General features: G+C 28.9%; 2 protein-coding genes across 4 annotated transcripts; both read left to right on the top strand.

The window, feature by feature from the left end:
• Positions 1-158: 158 nt before the first annotated feature.
• On the top strand, positions 159-5463 carry LOC138943120 (transcription termination factor 2-like). 2 transcript variants are annotated; one of them, XM_070313653.1, is made up of 12 exons: positions 159-560; positions 1500-1609; positions 1723-2022; positions 2144-2298; positions 2481-2976; positions 3071-3199; positions 3371-3588; positions 3705-4206; positions 4311-4636; positions 4711-4881; positions 4968-5167; positions 5247-5463. In XM_070313653.1, exons 1-12 carry the CDS (start codon positions 373-375, stop codon positions 5392-5394), a joined length of 2943 nt encoding a protein of 980 aa, XP_070169754.1. In that variant the 5' UTR covers positions 159-372; the 3' UTR covers positions 5395-5463. The 2 variants fall into 2 exon arrangements, with proteins under 2 accessions (XP_070169754.1, XP_070169755.1); XM_070313654.1 differs by having other exon boundaries at positions 1723-1854; positions 5247-5462.
• A 3116-nt stretch (positions 5464-8579) lies between these two features.
• On the top strand, positions 8580-11310 carry Myd88 (myeloid differentiation primary response protein MyD88). Of its 2 annotated transcripts, none has more exons than XM_070313675.1 (7): positions 8580-9032; positions 9120-9316; positions 9470-9565; positions 9687-9814; positions 9913-10081; positions 10187-10346; positions 10734-11310. In XM_070313675.1, the coding sequence occupies exons 1-7, from the start codon at positions 8917-8919 to the stop codon at positions 11143-11145; spliced, it is 1278 nt and encodes a 425-aa protein (XP_070169776.1). In that variant the 5' UTR covers positions 8580-8916; the 3' UTR covers positions 11146-11310. The 2 variants fall into 2 exon arrangements, with proteins under 2 accessions (XP_070169776.1, XP_070169775.1); XM_070313674.1 differs by having other exon boundaries at positions 10731-11309.
• Positions 11311-14358: the final 3048 nt, after the last annotated feature.

Raw genomic sequence — 14358 nt, 5'->3', positions numbered from 1 at the left:
GATTGAGTACTTCTATGGTTTTCCTCGATTGACCAATCAGGACAAAGATGACGAAATCTCTTTCTTCCGATTGGTCAATTAAACAGTTTAAAACTTTTATAATGTCAAATGAAGCGAATCATGTCAATCGTGGTATATGTCCCGAATATAAGCCATGGTTGGCAGTTGGCAATTGGCAGCGGATTCAAAACTCAATTGTGTTTCGAGTATATAAAGACAGTGTGAGAGGTGGGAGTTTGTAACAAGTTGTCGGCAAAACAAGAAGCAAACAAGATCGATAGTGATAAATATTAAAAATCGACGACACCATAACAAGGCGGCTAGATTATAAGATATTCGAGTCGTGAACGGTACAGTCTTCAATCGTGAACAATGGAGCAGAATTCTAAATACTGGGACGATCCAAGTTACCGATTAAACGGCGATTCTCTCGTTATTTCTGACAGCGATGAGGAGGAGGACGTCGTCGAAGATTCCGCCACTGCCGCGCTTGATACACGTGCGTTTGTCATCGATGAGAGTTACGACGAAGATATTCTGGATAACTCGACGCCAAAAAAGTAAATATTCACGCCAACTGTTATTATTTTGTCAAATCCTGATTGTTACGCGAGAATGATATTTGTTGACGTTTGTGACAAATAAGAGGCCGCGAGATAATATTGGAATAAGAATAAATTTATAATTTTTTTTTAGAAATAGAAAATTTTTTGTATATTTAAATATTTGTTTATTCTCGCGAGAAAATTAATCTTGAAGATCTGCCGGATACAAGCGTGCACTTTTAAGGTTTAATACTGTTTATTTTTTTTTTTTTTCTCACATAGTATTCTTATATATTTTCTCGTGCAAAATATAAAAAAATATAAAAATATAAAATAAATAATATAATAATAAATAAAAAAAACAAATATAAAAAAAATTTTATATATATATATATATAAAAATTATAAATATATTCTTATTCTGCTTATTTAGCACAAGGAGGTACAAAAGACTTGTTTATCTCTATTCTATTTATATATCTTTCAAAAATTATTATCCTTAGAATTATTTTCGCTAGAGTTATTATGTTCAGAATTATTTTTGTAAGTCCCTTATCTTTCGTAATGCTTACTTGAATTTTCAAATAGCATACATATTCATTCATCACTTTTCTATATTCTTTTTTTTTATTCTTATTGTTTCTCTTTTCCTTATTCCACATAATTATGTTTCTTTATATATTATGTTATTTATATTTCCATATCTATATCTCATTCTTATTTTAATATTTTGTTTACAAGAATTACACTTTGTTTCTATTAAAAAACTTCCTTGCCTTTTTTAAAAATATGTTTTAAATATATAATTTTATTATACATACTGTGTAATTTATTACTAATAATATAATGTGTTGAATTATATATAATATAATAAATATAATTACATGTTGTATTTACATTATTAAAAAATATCGATGAAGATGAATATTTTCTTATATAAATATTTGTTTATAGAAATAAATCTATTGATAGTGATGATACACCAGTTGCTCGCCTGACCAAACGCGTAGTTCAGAAAAAAATACAAATAATAGATTCTGATTCAGATAAAGAAAATCTTGCAGGTAAAAATTATGGTATTTTATCCAACATTATATACAACTTTGTATATTTTACAGATATTTATTGTTAAAATAATATTACAGAATTATTTTTATTCAATTATGCTGTTTTACAGATTCTCTTATTTCATATTCACCAATTGAAAACAGGAAATACAATAAAAAAAGGAAGGATATTAGTCACGATAACACAAGGGAAGACATAAAAGGATTAAAACTCGACTCTTCTAATGAATCTCTTGTTGAATGTAATAATTCACATAAAAAAGATGATATTGTCCATAAAACATCAGATTATGAAATATCAGATCATGAAATATCAGATCATGAAATATCAAATCATAAAATATCAGATAATGAAATGCTAGAAATTGAAAGTTCTCGCGATGTAGCTGCAACTATCGTACTTGATACGGGTAATCTTATATTTATATAATATCAAACATATATATATATATATATATATATATATAGATTGATTTTTTATGGATGGGTAAATTATTTCACATGTAATATAATTATCCCTATAATTTATAGATTCCAGTTCTGGAAGAAATAGTGAATCCGAAATAGCATTATCTTTTGCGAAAAAAGAAATTGGTGTTGGAAATATAGATCCATTAATAGCACAAAAAAGAGGAATTATGATTTGCAAATTGGAACAACTTAAAGATCAATTAATGAAAACAAAAGTAAATATCAAATATATTTAACTTCATTTATAGTTAATGTAATATTATAGACACAAAAAGAAATATCTATTTTTATATGTAATAATTGTGCATTTAAATTAATAAAAAAATAATGTTATAAGTAATTTCTGCATATAAAAAACATTCTTTTTTTAAATATAAAAATAATTTTTTTTTTTTAGTTATTGCTTACTGAAGCAAACATTGAAGTATTACCTGATAAAGGACAAAGATTACGTGAAAGTATACGCGAACAAAAAATAGAAATTGAGAAGTTGACACTTGAATTGGAAAATACACCTTTGGTGCAAAGCTTAAATAGCCAAAGAAATAAAGTATCAAAAGAATCACATTCGGCAAAAAAAGAATCATTGTCCATAAAAGATGAACCATACTCGGATTATTCATATTTAGATATTAATAATATACCATTGAAACCAACCACATCTCCCGAATTAAAACAACTAGGTGAAAAAGCACAGGCGACAAGAGATAGAGAGCTCGCTCTAACAGTCGAACGTTTGCAACATTTGCATGGATCACTTATCGCTCGTCCAGCAGATAATGAAAAAGCGAAGGACCCAAAAGGATTAAAAGTACAATTAATGCCACACCAGCAGCATGCCCTTGCATGGCTTCTGTGGAGGGAACAACAAAGGCCGGCTGGTGGCGTATTAGGTAAATATCTAAAAAAGAGATATTATATTAATATGTTGATTTAATAATATATTGTTGGAGAAGATAATTTTTCCTTGGATTTTTTTTATTACAGCTGACGATATGGGTTTAGGTAAGACACTGACTATGATATCTTTGATTATGACCACTCTTGCTCAAAAGGATTCAGTGGATGAAAGCGATGACAGCGATTGCGAATGGAGCAACAATCGTAAACCTTTATGTATGTAAAAATTTATTTTAAATTTAGTAGAAAAACATCTATATTTTCTTATATATATATGTATACATTTCTTGAAATATCTGTATTTCTTTCGTAAAATTTTGAATTGATGACTAATGTATTTAATATAATTAATCTGTTGAGATAATTGTGTCTGATCATTATTTACAGATTATAAAGGTGGTACTCTAGTAGTATGTCCTGCATCTTTATTGTTTCAATGGGATAGTGAAGTACAAAACAGATGCAGACGCGGTTTACTGTCTGTTGAGATATATCATGGTAGCAATCGAGAGAGTGTTCCTAAACGCTTATCGAGAAATGATATAGTTATTACGACATACAATTTATTAAGCCGGGAACATAAAACTAAATCTACATTATACAAGGTACATTAGCATTGAAAGTATCAATTAACGGGCGAAAATAAAAACCTTACATTTTACCAATGTAAATAATTCGGATCTATTCTAAGTTTTAATCACAATTTTAATTTTTTTTGCAGATTAACTGGAAAAGAGTGATACTTGATGAAGCTCATATAGTAAGAAATCATAAGAGTCAAGCATCCTTGGCTGTTTGTGAACTCAAGGCAAATAAACGATGGGCTCTTACTGGCACACCTATACAAAATAAAGCGTTGGACGTATATTCCATCCTAAAGTTTCTCAAGTGCTCGCCGTTTGACGATTTACGCGTTTGGAAGCGATGGGTAGATAACAAGAATGCTGCAGGCTATCAAAGATTGGCAACAGTTATGAAGACCTTGATGCTGAGAAGGACTAAGCAAGAACTAATAGAAAACGGTGATTTGGGATCTCTACCCAATAAATCTATTGAGGAGGTGATGGTGAAACTCGATCCACAAGAACAACTGGTGTATGAGAAAATTTTGATTTATTCCCGTACTCTGTTTGCACAATTTTTAGCTCAAAAAGCAGAGAAGGAACATATGTTTGATTTGGATGGTGGAAAATATAATACGCCCGCTTATCTTTCAAATCCAAGTAAGCTATAAATATTGAATCTGAAATAAAATCTTATACTTAGTTATTAAAAATGTATCAATATGCATATAATTATTATCTGTTTCTTGTTTTTTCATTTCAAGATAAAGAAACGCAGTTTTCGAAAGCTCGAAACAAATTATTAGCGATGCATGCTGATGTAAAAACGCATGAAATCTTAGTGCTTTTACTACGATTACGTCAGTTGTGTTGTCATCCGGCATTGATTCATGCGATGCTGGATCAGGATGATGTAAAACAAAGCGGGATAATGGATGAGGACAATGTGGATTCTGATTTATTGTCACAAATGAGTAACATATCGCTTAATGAAATCGATAAGGAAGATGATAGTATTGATAGAAGAATAGAAGAAAACCTACTTACTGCTGAGAATCCAGTATTTGATAATAATCGCATTAGTTCTAAAGTAAGTGACAATAATATAATCTATAAAAGTCTCATAATTTTACTTGTATGCAATTAATGTGATATATAATTCAGATGAGGATCTTGCTTAATACGGTTGAAGAAATTTTACAAAAGGGTGAGGATAAACTCATTATTGTTTCGCAATGGGCTACTCTGCTAGATGTTATAGCATCACAACTGTCTTCAATAAAAGACGCTACATTATGCAAATTGACCGGAAGTGTCGCTATCAAAGATCGCAAAGTATGCTGCAGATAATAGCTGTTTAAGCATGTAATTTTTATTGTATTCTATTTTAGAAAATGGATATGTGCATCTTTTTATTTCAGGATGTAGTGGATTCCTTTAACAGTCGAAATTCCGGACCAAGAATCTTGCTGCTCTCTCTTACTGCTGGTGGAGTAGGATTGAACTTGGTAGGTGGAAATCATTTGTTATTATTCGATATTCATTGGAATCCACAACTAGAAACACAGGCACAAGACAGGATTTATCGCTTTGGTCAGACAAAAAACGTCTACATTTATAAGTTAGTACACTACATTTAATTTCTACATTTACTTTTTATGTGCATCTTCCGTTTTAATAATGAATATTTTTCCTTCCAGGTTTATTTGTGTCGATACAATAGAGCAACGTATACAAGCTTTGCAAGAACGAAAGCTCGAGATAGCAAGCAATGTATTGAGTGGCGACAAAAATAATGCTGCTATCAAGCTTACTCTCAATGATCTTAAATCACTGTTCGGTTTTTAATTTATTCCATCTTGTGTGTATGATAAATATAAACAAAGTGTACAAAGATAATATGAAAATAGTTACATATATATATATATATATATATATATATATATATATAATTATTTTACTTAAACTTTAAGCATATAAAACTTTTTCATTATAAAATTCATAGCTCTCATATATCGACATATATTTACCTTATTATAATTAAAATAATTTTTTATAATACTAGATTAATACTCTCTGAACGATGTTTTTGCTGTTCATTTTACTCATTTTAGATATTGACATAGGCTAATATTGATGTTGATTCCAATTTGCATTTTAATTATAAATATATACTTGTAAATTTTTTATCTTTCTAACAAAGTTTTGTTTACTAGTGCATAATTGTAACAAAGTTCTGTTACTAGTGCGTAACTGTGATATGATATTTTTGACACATTAACATAAAAAAGGATAGATATACATTTTTATTTTACAGTTACATCAGATCATAGAGGATTAATTTTCTTTTAACATTATAAATGTAATATTTTAAAAATTTATCTAATTGATAAGTTTAATTAATAAATGAAGATATGTAACGGGATATAATAGTTTCTTGCTTTATTACATGGGGAAAAAATTCGATAATCTTTTATGTTTTATATATGTTTAACATTTGATTTCGGCATCTTGTAATTATTATTATGTTATGTGTCAAAAAAATATAAAAAGATGTTTCCTATGATAGAATGGTGTAATGTAAAGAAACAAGGTGAAGCATTGCGCATGATGGCGACAGCTTTGGCTATTGATTCAATCAGAAGGCGACCCATTTTGCAGGCGCTCACTAAAATGAAATTCGATTAGAAGAAATGAGAATGCGTGAAGCATGTAAAATTTTAAATATATGTATATTTAATAAAATACAAATACAGGAAAATATAGGAATAAATAAAATAACATTTTTTTCGTGTGATTCTTTTATATTTAAAATAACATTTAATAACATATGACAATTTTAAATAAAGACTTAAATAAAATAACAATTTAGATATAAACTTTATTGTATATATGTTTTGTTTTTTACCGATTTTTTAAACAGTATTCTTACTTTTTATTTCTATAAATTCATGTGCCTTAATCGAATGTATGTTTTTGTTTGAACCAGACATGCTAAACACATTTCTCGTTAGGAAATTATTTATTTTTTTCGACACGCGGTCTATTACTCTGTTGAAAATAAGAGATTCCCTCGAGATTCCATATTACCATGGAATGCTAAGAATTCAGCATTCATAATTTTTCCTACATTTTCAAAATCTTTTGAAGGTTGAATACAATTTCCTCTTGAAATACAGGACAACCAATCACTATATAGTATGCGTTGGAACTTTTAAGTGTGTCCTGCCAAAAATGTTCGATTAAAACCGATTAAAACATAAAATCCGTTTTAATTGGTTTTAATCGGTTCAATTCACGCCCGGGTTAAAAAGTAATCGATTTTAATTCCAAATGAATTATAATCGGTTTTAAATATTGCTTTCGCGGATTATTTCCAGTCCGAATGATTTTTGTCGCCCTCCGACAAATTCACGTCGCAAAACCGATTTAATTATAACTTATGAAATCGTATAATTTCGGATTGAGGTGGATGTATATCACTCAACATTAATTCGCCTGAAGCGTATATATACTAAATTCTATTTGACTATATTTTTAAAATAAATTTAGTTTCTTAAAGTCTAAAGCTCTAAAGTTATTATTTATTTCTCTCTTTTGCGAGAATAATACAAAATTTTACATGTGCGTGTATATAAAATAATTTCAATACTTATAAAAAAATATTTCAATGTAATAACATATTTTATATATAATATACATATATAATATACATCCCAGTAAGCAATTTGATAACAAATTGTTGCCAAATTGGCATCAAATTCGCTCAAAACTTGGTAACAAATCCAGTGCCATCTGTGTCTGCATTAAGCTTGTGTTTTGGTGACAAAGTTTGTTGACATAACCTGACAGCAAATTGACGGCAAAAACCGAGCAAAGCTTGACATGATTTGACGTCAAATTGATGGCAAAAATCGAGCAAGATCTGCGCAAGACAATCTGATAGCAGATTGTCAGCAAAAACCGAACAAATTCTGCAGCTTTTGGCCATTCATATAAAAGTATATATTTAAATAGATTTAAAGCCTTAACTCTAAGTAACAAAATGATAAGTTTTGGTCATAAAATGACCATTAGATAATTAGACATTATATAAAATCATATATTAATATGTTAAAACATATAGGTAAATTCAAATAACTTAATTTATAAAATTAAAGATCTTTTTGGACAGAAATTGTTTGAATAAGTGAAAATCGAACAATTATCTGTCCGATTTGCAAGAAATCAATTCAATATTTGAATTTCCTGTATAAGAATTGTGTCAAAAATTGAACTGATAGAAATATATATATTATAATATTATTAGCATTTTGTAGGTTTTATATACACTCATGACAAGAATTTGAATACGGGTATAGATAATGAATAACCGCATAGCGATAAGCGACTGAACTATTTTATAATACTTTGTAATAAGCTGCAGATTTTGTTCGGTTTTTGCTGCCAATTTGCCATCAGATTGCGCACTCTAGATCCTGCTCAGTTTTTGCCGACAATCTGATGTCAGTCATGTCAGGAAGCTTTGCTCGGTTTCTGCCGCCAATTTGCTGTGTAGTTATGTTAGCAAGCTTTGCTTGATTCTTGCCGACAATCTGCCAGCTTAATCGGTAATAACAACTCTTGTACCAAATTTGTAGCCTTTTTGTTAACAATAATTTGTAGCAAGCACTTGGCAATATCTGTTAGAACAGACCTGGCTGACTGGGATTATACATATATTTTACATAGACGATATAAAATACATAAAATAATTATATAATAATTTCAATATCGTCCATAATGTGTATTAAAATAAAAATAAATCACGCGCAGCTAACATAAAATATTAATAAATCTATAATATTTTCATATTTTTGATTAAAACGGCTGATTGACGTATGTCTATGCTAGATCCATAATTGTGGATCTAGTACCAATGGACATGCATCAATTGATCGTTTTACCATGGCACCGAAAAGTGGATCCGGCCACGTAGTTCCGCCAGCTCTAAAATGGATCCAGTTGGCGCCACTGTACCGGCTAGAGAAAGCGTTACAGGAAAAACGGCGGCGTGGCCCCTCTCAGGCTTCTCTCTGTTTTTATATTTTTTAATATCATGATATAAGGAAATTGACCAATCAAATTCCTTATGCTTATGATTATGCGCTTATGCAAAAGTGTGTGCTCCCCGCTTAAAACAATTCTTCTTCTTCGTGTAGAGATTGGCTCCGACGAATAGCTTAAAATAATTATTCTATGGAGGTGTAACAAAATTATATATATATGCATATAGCTGTGATTGCAACAATAATTTTGTCAAAACAGTTAAAACAACAAGATAAAGAGCGATCCATTACATGAAAGAAGAAAAGAGTTTAATCACATAAAATGACAGTTGATTTATCGACCATGCCACTTGTTGGAATCTCTGTTGTGAGCAAACAAATTATTGCAGCTATGTTAAACCCCACAAAAGTTTTACCAAGTGATAACAATTTGCCAAGGTAAATGTATTTTATTTCTGTAATAAATATAATATTTATATGTTTTTTTTCTTCATATTTATTAATTATTTATAATCAAATTATTAGAGATTGGCGAGGCCTTGCACATTTATTGGAGTTCAATGGGGAAATAATGTCTCTGCTGGTATCACATCCTGATCCGACAACATATATGTTAACAATGTTGGAGAAAAATAAAAAGAATATTACTATAAAAAATTTTCAAACGATGATGGAAGAAATAGACAGATGGGATATTATTGATGACACTGAAGCAATATTTCGTATGTGTTATCCACAGACTTCTATATAATATATTATAGAAATCTATAGTGTTATTAAAAAATAAACAATAAACTTTGTTGTTTATAACAAATTAATAAAAATATATATGAAAGTCTGTCTCTCACAATTAAAAATTGAAGATTTTTGTCTAGATATTGATGCTGTAAAATATTTGGAACAACAGCAAAGAGCTCAAGTATCAGCAGATTTAATAGACAAATGTGTCGATCAAGAAATACTCACATTAGGTTTGTAAAATATGCAATCAATAATATTTTAGTTCAAATGAATCAAAAGTAATAGTTATATTTGTGTATTATATGTAATTATATGTAATAATATTGTACAAAAAATATTTGTTCTCTGTAGGTGATGTTCATAGATTAAATCAAGGTTTACAAACACAATATTATGATGCATTCCTTTTATATGCAGATGAAGATATTAGTTTTGCAAATGAGATGATACAAAAACTGGAAACAGAATATAAGCTAATGGTATAATTTCAGATAATTGAGATATATATTATATAAGACTTTCTGAGAAATATTCAATTAAAATTAAACAATGATTGTTGTTTTTCCTCTGTTGAAAGCTTTGTTTGAAAGATCGTGATCTAGTTGGTGGCGTAGCATTTGAGCATGAAGCAGTGATGAAGTTAATATCAGAACGATGTAATAGATTACTCATTATAATATCACCTAACTTTCTGAAAAGCTCAGCGAACAAATTCTTCTTAAATTATGCTCAAGCTTTAAGTATCGGTATGATTTTCGCATTGTATTATATTTATTTCGAAATATATATTTGTCATTGAGCAACTAGAATTATCTTGAAAGTATGTATTCTAAGAATTTATGTTTTTATAGAAAAGCGACAGAGAAAAATCATACCATGTATATATGAAAGCTGCGAATTGCCATTTCAATTGAAATATATATCTATTCTGGATTATAATCGTAGAGGATTATATGACTTTTGGGGCAAATTACATGACTCCATAAAAGCTTCAAATTCTATCAATACAAAGTAATGTAATTCTTACTCAGTATAACAAGTTATACATTTTATATATATATATATATAGTTTTTTTTTTATATATATACACATACACAAAAGCTATTCTAAAGATGAGTATACACTTAGCGAACGAACAGCAAATGCGAACGTCTTGTGAAACGTTCTGAACGTTTTTCTCGCACGAATTGTTTTTGATGTACCGCCTCATGAGGGAATCGAGCCGAATGCGAATCGAACGTTCTGTTCGCATTCGCTTTGGCGTATATATTTGCTGAATGACAAGAACGAACGTTCGCATTTGCTGTTCATTCGCTAAGTGTATACCCATCTTAAGAATACAAACTAAGTAATTATTATTTTTAATGATTACTAAATGATTATTACTTTTGCAGCAGTAAAACACAAGTAAAAAACGATATAACAAATGAGATTTCAGAAGCAAGGAATGTTTTGTCTGATAAGCATGATGATATACTTCAAAATGATCAAAAGAAAAATGAAGAAACATTAAAATATCTACAACAGAAGAATGAACAATATGCTGTTGCAAAAATAAATGATGTAAAAGCTTTAAATATTGCCAGTAAAAAAAATAAGACATTATTGCGATGGGAAAAAATTACAGCAAATTGGAAAACAAAACAAACTAAGCAAAGTGGTCAATTAATTATGGAGACAACAATTCAAAATCTGCCATCAGTAGACAATTTAGACAACTTAGATTTATCAAACACTGATATATATGAAAATAAGAAGAAAAATTTATTTAGCAAGTTTACAAAGAAGAAGATCGGTTTAAAAACTTGACAAAAAATCTTTATTGTCAAAAAATTGCATATGAAATTCTATTTTATATATCCTTCTGTAATACATAAAAGAAAAGATAAAATATTTAGATATTTATGATAAAAATTCAAAAACATTTATATTAAGTTTAACATGTCAATTGTTTATTTCGCTGAAACTAAAAAGTGTTAAGTAATAATTAAAGAATAGTAAATTTAATTAATTATTGATAAATTATGTAAATATATTATATGCTTATCTTTTACAATTATGTTTATTGTTAACTTAATATATTTTATATTGAATTTATTTATGAAATTATATATTTGGAATTATAGTTTTCTTGTGATATAAGAAAAATATAAGGAGAAAATTTATATATATATATACAAATATTTATAACATACATATATGTATATATATAATTGAAATGAGATTAATGCATGTAATGTACAAGAAATATATTAAATAAAAAGAAAAGCCTGAAAGGGGCCACGCCACCGTTTTTCTTGTAACGCTTTCTCTAGCCGGTATAGTGGCACTAACTGGATTTGTTAGAGCCGACGGAACTACGTGGCCGAATCCACTTTTCGGTGTCATGATAAAATGGTCGATTGGTGCATGTCCGTGCTAGATCCACAATTATGGATCTGGCATGGACATACATCAATCGGCCGTTTTAATCAAAAATACGAAAATATTATGGATTTATTAATATTTTTTGTTGCGCGTGATTTTCTTTATTTAAATACATATTATGAACGATATATGTGTGTTATTATTGAAACTATATATTATAATTATTTTATGTATATATCATCTATATAAAATATATGTATAATATATATTATCACTTTGAAAACTAGATTTAAGTCCAAATTTTCTAAGATTTATTCTTTTTTTTTAAATATTTATCTGTATTTATTAATATTTGAAGAGGATCCAAAGGAAGAATCGAAATGTTAAAAATATACGAATCACTTGGTTTTCCATATAAATTAATGGTGTATTAATTCTTTGCATCTGGTTCTTATTAGCCTTTTTTATTTAATCACATTGTAATGTGTTTATATTTAGAGCCTTCAAATTTGTTATTTATTAATATTTATTCATTATTTAAAAAAATAATGTATAATATTTAAACGTATGATATATTTAAATGTACGATATATTCGATTTATGTCGCGTTTGATGCCATATTTTAATCGCATAAATCTTATCAAATCATTACAATTATTTTCAAATCGATAAAATATAAAATTAAAAAAAAAGGATAATACACCCGTTAAAATTGTTTACATATAAATTAATACAATTAACGCTATAAAGTTGTGCGGTTTTTTTTTGCGCTGAAGAGGATCCAAAAATGGATTGAAACGTTCGCCAGATTTTATATCGCAATAAACTAAATTCGCACTTGATTTTCTGTGCTGGTTCCTTAGCCTTTTTCCCCATTTCGTTTTAACATTATTGGAACCTTTACACATCTATTTCTTTTTTAATTTTATATTTGGTCGCGCTTCTTAGTTACGCGTATCTGGCGACTCGTTGCTAACGCACAAGCGGTGAGTGGGGGGCAATAGGCGTGAGCCACGGAATCGGGCCGAAATGTGCAAGTAAATTCCAGCACTGACTTATACAATAATGCTATATACTTATTGGGCGGTCATTGCGGGTCACCCTGTATATAGACATGCACCTTTTCTAATAATTCAAAAATTGTATATATATTTATTATGTACAAAATAAAATATAATTGGTACATGTGTATTACATTTTATTTTATTTAAACTTGTATATATATATATATTTGAACTTGTATATATATTTATTATATTGTGATGTAAATTTATGTAATGTTGAACTTAAAATACAATAAATGCTGTCAGTATGAAATTATCTGCAATATCGGATATATCGGATATATCTATTTGATACTGATATCATTATTAATTGTAAATTGTATTGTAATTACAATTATATAATAATTAATTGTAATTATAATTGTGTGATAATTGTAACTTATATATAATTGTATATTATAATTGTCATAATAATATCATAAATTATATATAAAATTTTCTTTTTTCTGTAAATTACATAAAAATTTACCTAAAGAACATATATAATAGCAATATAATAGAAATTCTAAATTAATATATTTGTTAAAAATATTAGTTTTCATACTATTTATTTTAAAAATATTTATAAACTTAAGAGCTTGTGTTTTCATATCAAAGAATCATCGATAAATTCGGGAAATTATATTTTAAACTTTATAAATATCACGAATATCGCTAATTTTTATAATATTAATAGAAAAATTATTGGATAAAAATATAAAGACTCGGTATCACGTAGAGTTCACGTTATTTCTTGTCGGTTCTTGTAAGATCCATCCGCAACGTTTCGGTGTTCTGTTGAAAATTGGGAATGTTCGTTGCAGGATTAGAATTAAATCCGGATTCTCTTGGCAATTTTTGAAAGCATTGGTTTGGGTAATAGCTCAACGACGACTGTCACACACTTTTTTGTAGTCAAATCAGAAAATTAATTTAAATAGTTGTTACGTCTTGGTGACTCCACGATTCCTTCCTTCCGCAATGTTGCGGCAACGATAATCGATCGGTGATAAAAATGAGTCGTTTGGTAAATGGAGCATCTTGCGCTACGCATTTCTTTAAACATTTAGTCACTTGTCAATATCAATATCTATGAGCAACCGTGGGAAAGACACGAGAGACCAGTGACGAAACCGCGCCGGTTGCCTAAAAGTAAATAAAAAATCAGTAGATACCCTCGAAATAGAATTTTTCAGCGGAAGAATAAATTGATATCGAAAAGATAATAAAATTCCTTCTAAGAAAATATCTGACAAACGTAACTAAATCAATAATGATAAAACTTCTGTGACGACATATTCAGTAACGACAGCTACATTAATATCGATAAAATAATCATAAGGAAGTAAGACTTTTTCTAATCAGATCACGTACGCAAGGGAAATCTAATGCTCAAGAGACTTGAACTGATATCGAGATCACCAATCGACGATCACCACGGGTAAAAATTCGAAAAGTAGGAGAAACATCCCGCCTAATAGGGGCACTGGCACAATTTTTAATTCGTTGAAGTCTTGGAAGATTCCCACTCTTAGAAATTAGAATACACCCCGAAAAGAGAATTATAAAAAGGGGATTCGAAGAGACATTGACACATCACTTTTCTCCCGTC

The sequence above is a fragment of the Polyergus mexicanus genome, unplaced genomic scaffold, assembly GCF_030449975.1.
Source record: "Polyergus mexicanus isolate NDT 795.1 unplaced genomic scaffold, iyPolMexi1.0 SCAF_25, whole genome shotgun sequence".
NCBI classification, from domain to species: domain Eukaryota; kingdom Metazoa; phylum Arthropoda; class Insecta; order Hymenoptera; family Formicidae; genus Polyergus; species Polyergus mexicanus.
The sequence above is the reverse complement of the archived record's forward strand: the minus strand, read 5'-3'. Positions and strand labels throughout refer to the sequence as shown.

Coding starts and splice junctions, on each gene's coding strand:
- LOC138943120 (XM_070313653.1), top strand. CDS start 373: ATGGAGCAGAATTCTAAATACTGGGACGATCCAAGTTACCGATTAAAC. Junction 2,299..2,480: donor ATCAATTAATGAAAACAAAA/GTAAATATCAAA, acceptor TTTTTTTTTTAG/TTATTGCTTACTGAAGCAAA. Junction 5,168..5,246: donor AAAAACGTCTACATTTATAA/GTTAGTACACTA, acceptor TTTTCCTTCCAG/GTTTATTTGTGTCGATACAA.
- Myd88 (XM_070313674.1), top strand. CDS start 8,917: ATGACAGTTGATTTATCGACCATGCCACTTGTTGGAATCTCTGTTGTG. Junction 9,317..9,469: donor TGACACTGAAGCAATATTTC/GTATGTGTTATC, acceptor ATTTTTGTCTAG/ATATTGATGCTGTAAAATAT. Junction 9,566..9,686: donor TCAAGAAATACTCACATTAG/GTTTGTAAAATA, acceptor TGTTCTCTGTAG/GTGATGTTCATAGATTAAAT.